This window comes from Vanellus vanellus (genome assembly GCF_965231255.1).
Source record: "Vanellus vanellus genome assembly, contig: HAP1_SCAFFOLD_33, whole genome shotgun sequence".
In the NCBI taxonomy this organism is placed as follows: Eukaryota; Metazoa; Chordata; class Aves; order Charadriiformes; family Charadriidae; genus Vanellus; species Vanellus vanellus.
Window position 1 is genome coordinate 155,743 of NW_028128339.1, and position 11,400 is coordinate 167,142.

At 51.5% G+C, this 11,400-nt stretch overlaps 1 protein-coding gene and 1 pseudogene across 2 annotated transcripts; both read left to right on the forward strand.

Annotated features, from left to right (window-relative positions):
- The first annotated feature begins 253 nt into the window (after positions 1–253).
- LOC309684569 (olfactory receptor 5AP2-like) lies at positions 254–1,869 on the forward strand (annotated as a pseudogene). Its single transcript has 2 exons — positions 254–969; positions 1,852–1,869. The product of its transcript is annotated as an olfactory receptor 5AP2-like (transcript).
- Positions 1,870–6,781: 4,912 nt separating this feature from the next.
- On the forward strand, positions 6,782–7,717 carry LOC309684570 (olfactory receptor 14C36-like; the record flags this gene model as incomplete). The annotated part of the gene is made up of 1 exon (XM_082500459.1): positions 6,782–7,717. The coding sequence occupies one exon, from the start codon at positions 6,782–6,784 to the stop codon at positions 7,715–7,717; it is 936 nt and encodes a 311-aa protein (XP_082356585.1).
- Positions 7,718–11,400: the final 3,683 nt, after the last annotated feature.

The window sequence follows — 11,400 nt, forward strand, 5'->3', positions numbered from 1 at the left end:
TCGGAATTCAGTCAAATGGGGGAAAACCTCCATGTTGTCTCTGGCAGTGACTTCTTCCCAGTTCATTTTCACAAAAAACACAGAAACACATGCCCTTCCCCAGGTTCCCTTCCTGCCTCATGGGGAAAAGAAGGTCCTACAGCACCTCATGGAGAAAGAAGAATGGGACAACCAGACCTCACCAGTGGTGTTCCTCCTGCTGGGATTGAGTAACGTCCCCAAGCTTCAGGTGCCTCTCTTCATCCTCTCTCTCATGATCTACATGGTGACCATGTTTGGCAACATCCTCGTTGTTGTGCTGGTGGTGGCACATCGGCATCTTCACACTCCCATGTACTTCTTCCTGGGGAATTTATCCAGTGTAGAAATCTGCTATACCTCCACTATCCTGCCCAGGCTGCTGGCCGGCTAACCAGGGACAGAACCATTTCTGCTCAAGGCTGCATGACGCAGTTCTTTTTCTTTGGCTGTTTTGCAGGTGCCGAGTGCTATCTGCTGGCCACCATGTCCTATGATCGGTACTTGGCCATATGTCAACCCCTGCTCTATGCAAGCCTCATGAACTGGAAGCTCTGTCTCCAGCTGGCGGCTGGGTCCTGGCTAGCAGGATTACTGATGTCTACCATAGTCACTGGACAATTTTCCAAGTTACACTTCTGTGGTCCCAATGCAATTGATCACTTCTTCTGTGATTTTGCCCCGTTGCTAGAGCTCGCCTGCAGTGACACCACCATGCTTAGACTGGTGACTTTCATAATCTGTTTTCTGGATGTAGTCGTCCCGTTTGTAGTCACTTTGGTATCCTACATCTGCATCATAGCTGCGATCCTGAGGATCCCGACCACCATGGGGAGGCAGAAGGCCTTCTCCACCTGCTCCTCTCACCTCATGGTGGTCACTGTTTTCTATGGCACCCTCGTCGTTGTCTATATGATACCCAGGACAGCCTCACTGAGGCAGCTCAATCAAGTGCTCTCCTTTTTCTACACCATCCTCACGCCCATGGTCAATCCTCTCCTCTACAGCCTGCAGAACAGGGAGGTCAAGGGGGCTCTAGGAAATGCACTCAGAAAAACTGTGGCCTGCGTCGAGAGCTCATACTAGTTGAGATCCACCAGGAAGGCACAGGTTGTGGGTCTCCTTTGACCAAGCATGGACAATTCGTAAGTGCATATTTTGTGTCCCAGGTCCATCTTTAGAAGTGCAGAATCTGTGGACTGGTTGTGGAATGAGAAGTGGGAGAGGGGAATTTGTGTCTTAAAGAAATACAGGTCTGGTGTTGAAGAGTGTCAAATCTTCCCTGGCTTGCTTCCTTCTTTAAAGTAAACACGATTGTGATCCTGCAGGTGGGAGCTGTGAAATGCCACACCTGCCCAGGAGTGGGAGAAAACTTACGCTAAACATGCTGTTTCCTCTTCCGTTACCCAGCCAAGCTGAGGGCTGCCATTCTTGCATGCCTGGGACTCCTCAGGGCACCTCCCTATTGGCAGTGAGAAGTGGGCAGCTGAATCAAGCCCCGCTAGTGGACACGTCTAAATTCCAGTAGATGCATGCCAGCCCTCGTGTTCTCTGGGCTTCCTAGCAGAGGACAACTGTGAAAGCTAGTCTGACAGGGTCACCCCCCCGAAAAGAAAAACCAAGATCCATCTTCAGAAGACAGGCAAACAAGCTGGGTCTTGGCTTCCCGATGTTTTAACACAGCAATCATCACTTTTCCCCCTCTTTCCTTCTCCTCATCTGTCTCCCCCTCTCCAACCCTCCTCTCCCAATGTCTTTACTTTTTTGTTTCCCACTGGCTGACTGAGGTATGGCAAACTCAGTCCTCCTGTTTTCTTCTTTCTTGCATGAGAGAACAAGGTCAGCTCATGAGGCTTGACTGAGTACACACACCCCCAGCAGCGGGCATGCCCCATTTCCTGCCCTGAGGCACGCACACAAGATGGAAATGTCTCCATCATCCCTGATTTGCGCAAGGGCCTTCGGCCCTGACATACTGCCACAACACGCTTATTCCTCCTCCAAGCACAGACGAAAATTCCTTCCCACTTCCAGGCTCAAATCACAGTTGCAAGAATTTGCTGCCCTTCAGAAGAGGCCTTGAGCTTCTTGGATCTTCTTGGTGCTCATGGCAATGTTCTTGGCTGCCTCCAGGGTTGATGGGCTTCTTGTCTATAGCAAGGACATTATGACAAACTTTTAGGAAATGTTTGCTTTTCTGTCATTCCGACATGTAGAAAGAGTAGACATAGAAAAGAGTGAAATACACGGAAATGGATGCTGAGCTAAGGGACAGTAAGAACCAGGTGAGACACCCCCATAGCTGTGGCTTCCTGGCAAGAAGTCCATCATGCAAAGGGGCTCCAGCCTCTGCCGCTCTGGAGTGGGGAATCAGCAGTGTCCATGCCACCTGGGGACACACACAGTGACTTTTGAAAGACCACCCTTCCTCTGAACTGCGTTGGATTTGTTCTTGAGGATGGGGTATCACGGCTCACGCTGCAAATACTGATTTCACTGGCACTGCCCAGAGCGGCAGTCCAAGATGCAAACTGCTGCATTTAGATTTAGGCAGATTAATGTTTGTGGGTGACTTTGGATTGTTCTTTTGTGATTGGTGGGGCTTTTGTTTGTTTAGTTTTGGGGGAAGGTGTTACTTTTTTTAGATACTGATAGGGAACTCACACAACCGCCTGAAGGATTGTTGGAGGATTACTGACAGAAGGCCCAGCATTTCTTGCATCTCAAGGCATGAGATGCCAGAGGCCAAGGGAAAGATGTTTTGGGCACTACCTTGGGATTTGAGGAACAGATATGTGCTCCCCTTTCGCAACACCCTGCTCTCCTCAGTGAGGGCTGTGAGAAACTCTGCCAACCAGGTCTGAACTCACATTTGTCTCAGGTAACTTATGTCTAACTGCAGCCAATGTGGTCCAGCCAGCTCAGGATTTGAGTTTCCATTGGAGGACTAATCATTTCAATTCACACTTCTTTTCCATCTTCACTCTGACACTGAATGTTGTGTGACACAACTGTCCTGGCTCTCCGGGCAGGATGGGCAAAAGTTTGATACCTGAACGGGAACTTTTGCCCTTGCTGGAAATAGGAACGCAGCAGGCTCGAGCCAAGAGACCCAAGAAACAAAACTTCCCATAGGGCCAACTAATGAAAACGTCCCACAGGCTGTGGGACCTTCTCTTTACTGACAGAGAATTAGTGAGTCTAGAAAATACAGCTTCACCTATTTTTCCCTCTCTCTTTGTAACTTGGCTCTCAGAATTTATGTAGAATAGAATCATGGAATCATAGAATCATAGAATCATAAAATCATGGAATCGTTTAGGTTGGAAGGGACCTTTAGGATCATTGACTTTACTGTTAACCAAGTCCACCACTAAACCATGTCCCTCAGCACCACCCCAACATGTCTTTTCAATACCTCCAGGGATGGTGACTCAACCCCTTCCGGGGTAGCCTGGTCTAATGCTTGATAATCCTCTCAGTCAAGACGTTTTTCCTAATGTCTAATGTAAACCTCCCCCGGTGCAACTCGAGCCCAATTCCTCTTGTCCTATTGCTTGTTACTTAGTAGAAGAGACCAAGCCCCACCTGGCTACAACCTCCTTTCAGGTAGTTGTAGAGAGCAATAAGGTCTCCCCTCAGCCTGCTTTTCTCCAGGCTAAAAAAGCCCAGTTCCTTCAGACACTGGCTGAGATCATTGCTGCACATTTGGGCTGAAGCCCCCCAGCTGTGGCACCAGGCAAGTGGTGACTTGCCATAAGGAATCCTGGTACCAAGAGTCCAAGACCCCATGTGTGCTACTGATGGGACAAGAAGAGGAGGTACTCATGGCCAGCTCTTCTTCAGCTGGGAGAAATACCACTGCTGGAAGTAAGTGTCTCTGCCCACCTGAGGGAGGGAACATGAGAGATTGCATCAGCCTTTTTCACAGGCGGTTCCCCTGGAGCCCCAGGGACACCTCCAGGGAGCCCAGAGCGGACAGAGAGAGTGCCACCGTGGGCTGGTCCTCTGCTGCTGAGCTGGGCCGGGCTGCTGGGACGGAGGGAGCTCCTGGCAAGCGGGCAGCGCTGCAGAGAGACAGCTCTGCCCAGGAGCAGCTCCTCTGCACAGCGCAGCAGGGCTGAGGGCACTGCCTGCAGGCAGCGAGGGCAGAGCGGAGTGTTCACCAGGGGAGGCATCTCCACAGCCCTCGGCACAGTAAGTCTCTGGCTGCGGGGCAGTGCAGCTGCAGCTCCTGGCACTATCTAAAGCTGTCACCTTCCATGGTTGGGGCAAAGGAGAAGGACGTGCTCCAGAGCAGGGCTTCCCTGCCCCGCCATCAGAGGCACAGGGCACGATGGCTGCCTGCTCCTGGGGACGTCTGCAGGAGGTGACACTGGGTGTGCAGGCAGGGGTGGGCAGGGCTGTCCTTGCCAGCAGGGTCCTTGCACCCCGGGGGCTGTGTGCCAAGGCAGGGGCTCTGCCGCCTGCCAGGGTCAGCTCTCACCCTGCCTGGGGAGCTCCCATGGCGCTGTGTGGAGAAGCTGTGGGTGGAAGGAGTGACCGCCAGTGAGGCAGATTACTTCTGCTTGTGCAAGGGAACTGCAGGGTTGAGGACTGGTCCCAGCTCCAGATCACCCCAAGGACATTTGCAGAGGGTTCTTTTGAAAAACAATGTCAAGGAACTATTCACCCGCAAGGGAATAAGTCTATGCTGTGAGTTTTCTCCTCTTGGTCGGCTGGATGGGCAGGGAGAGATGGGAATGGATTTCTCCACCGTGCACAAGGCTCTGAGACCCCATTTGTTGATAGGACTTGTCTGAGGTTCTCGTTAACCCCTGCACACGAAGATGTTCCTGGGCAGTGCCCTGATGCCAGGAGGGGTCTGCAGGGCAGAGCTGTGCACGCAGCAGGCGGAATGGGGTCTGTGAGCATGAAGAGGGAGGAGATATGGGGACAGAGAAACAGGTCCTGGCCAAGACAAGCTCCAGGTAAGAGAGTCATGGGCAGGGAGGAAGAGAGCCGGGCTCCCAGAAATGCTGTGGGAAGGGGGATACAGGCATCTCCCTGCCCTCCCCGACAGTGCAGATGCCTTCCCTGGAGCAACCCCTGGTCCCCTCGCTCACACAGCAGAGCCTCTGCCCTTCGTGTCATGCGGGTTTGGTCATGAGTTGCCTTTCCAGCAACCTGACCACCACAGAGGAGATATATGCTCAAGTGTCCGACTGTGTCTCCCTCACCTGCCTGCCCTGGCAGAGGTACTTTGGCATCCCCTCTCTCCCGTCTGCCCTTGTTCTTACTGTTACACTCCCTGGTGGGGGGGGGCTAAGGATTGAAGCGCAGCTGAGACACCAACACTGCACGTACTTTCGTGCACGTATGTCCATGGAGGAAAAGCAGCCAACTTGCATCCTGTCTGCCTTTGGCGCTCTGGGAATCACAGTGTATGCGGCTGGAAATGACCTGATCGTGCCTTCAGGATAAGCAAATTTAAGATAAGTGATTCCTTCTTTGAGGGGTCCTGCTGGGCTGCAGGCTGCCCTCCAGAAGGACACAGTTCTCCCACAGCATCTCTGTGTTATCTAGCAGTCCCACAGAGAAGACATCGTGGTGCTAAAGCCATGGAAACGCTGCTGGGCAGCTGTCTGAGCCCTCTGTGTCCCTGGCTGGGAGGGCAGAGCTGAGGTCTTCCTCAGGTACGATTAGAGGGGCTGAGGGCTTTAGAGAGATGCACTTGGAAGGCGCATTCCTCTGCTCGCACCAGTGCCACAGAATCGTAGACTCCTAGAATGGTGTGGTTGGAAGGGGCCTTTACGGGTCACCTAGTCAACCCCCTGCAATGACAGCCCGTTTGTGTCTCAGGACCCACAAGGCGCAGCAGGATTTCTGTCTTAAAAACACTCCTAAGGTGTGTTGGGGCAACTAAAACAGTACGAACACAACAACATCCCCACAGCTCTGCTCTGCAGTCGGGTGCATTGGGAGCCACAATGCTGAACAGCTCTTTGCTATCAAAAGTGGATTTAATCTGAGATCACCCCAAGTTCCTATTTTCCTTTTGCTGTAGGGCGGGTCTGAGTCCTGCAGAGCCAACAGCACAACCTCCTGTTCTCTGGGGCACCCTCAGACAGCACCAATCTGAGCTCACAAAAGGTCTTCCTGGAAAGGTAAAAGTGTTTTGGGGGTGTTTTATGAGAAATTGGATAGATTATACTCAGAGAATTCCAGCTCTGGAGCCCCAAACAAAAGAAGGGCATGGGCCTGTTGGAGTGGGTCCAGAGGATGGCCACAAAGATGATCAGAGGGCTGGAGGCCCTCTCCTATTAGGACAGGCTGGGAGATTTAGAGTTTCTCAGCCTGGAGAAGAGAAGGCACCAGGGAGAACTTATTGTGGCCCTCCAGTAACTAAAGGGGCTACAGGAGAGCTGGGGAAGGACATTTTACAAGGGCATGTAGACATAGGCTGAGGGGGAATGGCTTTCAACTGGAAGAAGGTAGATTTATATTAGGAAGAAATTTTTCACTTTTATGGTGTTAAGGCACTGGAATAGGTGTCCCAAAGAAGTTGTGGAAGCTCCAACCCTGGAGGTGTTCAAGGCCAGGCTGGATGGAGCTTTGAGCAACCTGGTGTGGTTGGAGGTGTCCCTGCCCATGGCAAGGGGGTTGCAACTCAGTGATCTTCAAGGTCCCTTCCAACCTAAACCATTCTATGATTCTATGAATTCTACCCTAACTTGTCACTGTCTTTACATTTTGAAAAGGTCCCTGTGCCCAAAAGAAGAAAATGCCCAATGGCAGCTCCATCACCCACTTCCTCCTCCTGGCATTTGCAGACACACGGGAGCTGCAGCTCTTGACCTTTGGGCTCTTCCTGGGCATCTACCTGGCTGCCCTCCTGGGAAACGGCCTCATCATCACCACCATCGCCTGCGACCACTGCCTCCACACCCCCATGTACTTCTTCCTCCTCAACCTCTCTGTTCTTGATCTGGGCTCCATCTCCACCACTGTTCCCAAAGCTGTGGCCAATTCCCTCTGGGACATCAGGGCTATCTCCTACGCAGGATGTGCTGCACAGGTATTTCTGCTTTTCTTCTTGCTCGGAGCAGAGTTTTCTCTTCTCACAGTCATGGCCTATGACCGCTACGTTGCCATCTGCCATCCCCTGCACTACGGGACCCTCCTGGGCAGCAGAGCTTGTGTCCGCATGGCAGCAGCTGCCTGGGGCAGTGGGTTCCTCAGTTCTCTCCTGCACACGGCCAATACATTTTCACTCCCCCTCTGCCAGGGCAATGCCATCGACCAGTTCTTCTGTGAAATCCCCCACATCCTCAAGCTCTCCTGCTCACACTCCTACCTCAGGGAAGTTGGGCTTCTTGTGGTTAGTTCACGTTTAGCATTGGGGTGTTTTGTTTTCATTGTGGTGTCCTATGTGCAGATCTTCAGGGCGGTGCTGAGGATCCCCTCACAGCAGGGACGGCACAAAGCCTTTTCCACGTGCCTCCCTCACCTGGCCGTGGTCTCCCTCTTTATCAGCACTGGAGTGTTTGCCCACCTGAAGCCCCCCAACATCTCCTCCCCATCTCTGGACCTGGTTGTGTCATTTCTGTACTCGGTGATGACTCCAGCATTGAACCCCCTCCTCTACAGCATGAGGAACCAGGAGCTCAAAGATTCCATTCAGAAACTGATTTCATGGTCACCTTCTAAGCAGCAATAAAATTACCATCTCTCTCCACAGATGACTCATAGGATGTTCTACGCCAATCCTGAGCTCTCTTTCTTCTCTTCATTCTTATTTTCATTCTTACTTTTTTTTTTAGATTTTTCCTGCAGAAAGGTTTCGATGCCTTCCACTTCAAAAGAGGCATTAACCCACTATCTCTCCACTGGTGCCTCTATAACAGTGTCTAACACCAGGTCAGGACTGAAACTCTCACAGCATCCCTATAACAAAATGGGATCTACTTTGTGCTATGCAGAAACACTGGTCCTTTCTTCTAAAAGTTGGTCTCAGGAGAAGGCCTGAGCAATGGCATCCCCAAAAGGACTGTTGCTTTTGGGTTCTTTTAGAGCTCGAGGATGGGATTTAGGACTCACTCGTCAGCATGTAGTGACAGTGGAAGCAATGGCTGGTCACTGAGTGACATAGCCAAGGTTGTCACATACAAGCCGTGACAGACGACTTTATTCTCAAGGGGGAAATGGAGTTTACTGGAGATCCCCTGGGCTCTCCAGAAGCAGCATTTGCCTGGGGTGGGCCTGGAATGGAGCCCCACAAAGTGAGAAATCACCCAAGATGGAGACACCAAGCTGAGTGGTGCTGTTGACTTGCCTGAGGGATGGGATGGCATCCAGAGGGACCTGGATAAGATGGAGAAGTGGGCCCATTTGAACCTCATGAAGTTCAACAAGGCCAAGTGCGGGGTCCTGCACATGGGTTGGGGCAACCTCCCATATCAGTATAGGTCGGGGGGATGAAGGGATTGAGAGCAGCCCCACTGAGGAGGACCCGGGGGTATGGGGCAATGAAAAGCTGGACATGAGCCAACAATGTGCACTCACAGCCCAGAAATCCAGCTGTGTCCTGGGTTCCATCAAAAGAAGCATGGCCAGCAGGGAAAGGGAGGTGGTTCTGCCCCTCTATTCTGCTCTCGTGGGACCCCACATGGAGTGCTGCCTCCAGCTCTGGAGGCCTCAGCACAGGTGTCGTGGTTTAACCCCAGCCAGCAGCTAGGACCATGCACCCACTGGTGCAGTTCTCCCCCTTCCCCCAGGATGAAAGGGAGAAGAGGGTGAAAAAGAGTGGAAAGGGAAAGAAAACAAATAAGCAAACAAAAAAAAACAAAACCCAAAGTCATGCGTTGAGGTAAAGGGAGTTTAATAGAACAATAACAGAAAAGGAAAACAACAACAACAGCAACAACAATATTACTACTGCTACTAATGACAATACAAGTCACTGTCACCACTCAGTGAATTGGTGCCTTCCCGAGCAGCGTTTGCACGTACCCGCCCCCTGGTTAAACCCATCCAAATACTGAGCATGACTTCTGTGGAATGGAATATTTCATTGCCCATTCCATCATTCTCTCTCGGCCCCTTTGAGCTTCTACGGAAAGCTGAAAGAAAAGTCCTTGAAAAATATGAACAACACCTGGCAACAACTAAAACAATATGCATTACTAACATTCTTTTCCTACCAAATCTGAAACACAGCAGCCACTGGAAAGAAAATTAGAGTTGTGGTCAAGGTCTCCATGTCCAAATGGTGAGCAGTGACGAGTGGTGTTCCTCAGAGGTCCGTACTGGGTCTGGTGCTGTTTAACATCATTGTTGGTGACATGGATGTTGGGATGGAGTGCACCCTCAGCAAGTTTGCCAATGGCACCAAGCTGTGTGGAGCGGTTGACATTCTGGAGGGGAGGGATGCCATCCAGAGGGACCCGGACAGGCTTGAGAGGTGGGCCTGTGCAAACCTTGTGAAGTTCTACTATGCCAAGGGCAAGGTCCTGCATGTGGGTCAGGGCAATCCTGTGAACAAATCCAGGCTGGGTGAAGAATGGCTTGAGAGCAGCCCTGAGAAAAAGGACTTGGAGGTGCTGGTGGATGAGAAGCTCAAGATGAGCTTGCAATGTGTGCTGGCAGCCCAAAAAGTCAACCGCATCATGGGCTGCATCACCAGCAGCATGGCGAGCAGGGCGAGGGAGGTGGTTCTGCCTCTCTACTCTCTCTGGGGAGACCCCGCAGTGCTTCATCCAGCTGCTGGGCCCCAGCATAAGGAGGACATGGATCTGTTGGAGTGGGAAAAGAGGAGGCCACAAAGGTGATCAGAGGGGTGGAGCACCTCTGCTGTGAGGACAGGCTGAGAGAGTTGGGGTTGTTGAGCCTGGAGAAGAGAAGACCCCGGGGAGACCCTATAGCACACCGAGTAGCTGAAGGGGGCCTAAAGGAAAGCTGGAGAGGGACTTTTTACAAGTGTCCTGGTTTGAGGTAAAACAGAACCAATTTTGTTCAGTAACTTCGCTTCTTAGCTGGGCCTCTTCTAACAACTGAAATTAACTGCATATTGTGCAGACAGTGTTCACTCTCTCAGAGTGATAAGGCCAATTGTTTATAGCTGATGCCCAGGCATGGTGTGCAGAGAGGCTCCTGCTTACACTTATTGTCATAACAGCCAAGGCCAACCAACTTTGTTATTTGCCACGTTGGAGGGTCGGAAGCGGAAAAGCATAGTGGGGTCCCACCTGCAGGGAGGAGCGGACAGGACAGGTGACCCAAAACTGACCAACAGGGTATTCCATCCCATCTGCCTCATGCTCAGTATAAAAGCTGAGGGATCAAAGGGTCACGGGCTCTTCCTTCAATGGCCGACGTCTGAGGAGGACTCTCTCTGCCTGTGATCCCAATCCTGACTCCAGATCCGGAATCCAGTTCCCGTCCGTTACTGAGTCCAGCCTGGGACTGCCCCAGTGCCAGCCGGTGACGTGATTGTCATCTCGGGAGCTTGATACGGTTTTGTATATATTTTTCATTATTTCCTTTTATTTTATTATTAATACTTCATTAAAGTAGTTTAGTTTCTTCTAAACTCTTAAGTCTCTTTTTCCTCCTCTGCCTCTCTCTTTGTAGAGGGGTAGAGGGGAGCATCTGTCGGTCCCATCTGGGGTCCCTCGGGTCCCCAGTGGTGGATTTGGCCTAAACCACGACAGATTAATTGGCGCCCAACGTGGGGCTCGAACAGTGCTCCACCAGAGCTGTGATAAATTGTCCAAATAGTTTGAATTCCAACTTGCTCAGAGATTAGAACAGACAGCTTGCATCATGTCGTTCTTAGACGAAATCATGTATCATGCCTTTAAACAGCTTTGTTGGACCTTAATGCAGTCAGCTTGGTCTAACCTGTCAAATGCGTTGCAAACTTCATTTATTCTTTGTCTTTTTATGGGAAGGTTTAAAGGTGCTATGTTGGTGTGGTTTGCAATTCAGATGTATAACACGATGAGTTGGGTAACGGCTCTACCTGTATATCTCGGGCATCAGGTGATGGATTCTGTTATTAATTATACTGTCGGTTCTACCTGGGGAATGTTTACTTCGCCCTTTGATACTTATGCTAATGTGACACCCTCAGAGCTGGGGCATGGAAACCTTCTGGGCTCTGAGGATAAGGACTGGTACCTTGTTAAGATCGTGATTTTGTTGTTGGTGCTTCTGAATGTGGTGCAGGGGTGGTTTCTTGTGAAACATCTGTGCAGGGGGAGCTGGAGGGGACCGTGCGCTGCCGCCACTCAGACCCGCGCAGCCGCTCGGCGATCTGCAGCGGCACAAACCGCAGCCCCGCCCGGCCCGGCCGCAGCCGCCCCCCCCAGAGCAACGGCACCACCGGCAGCCGCCCCCCCC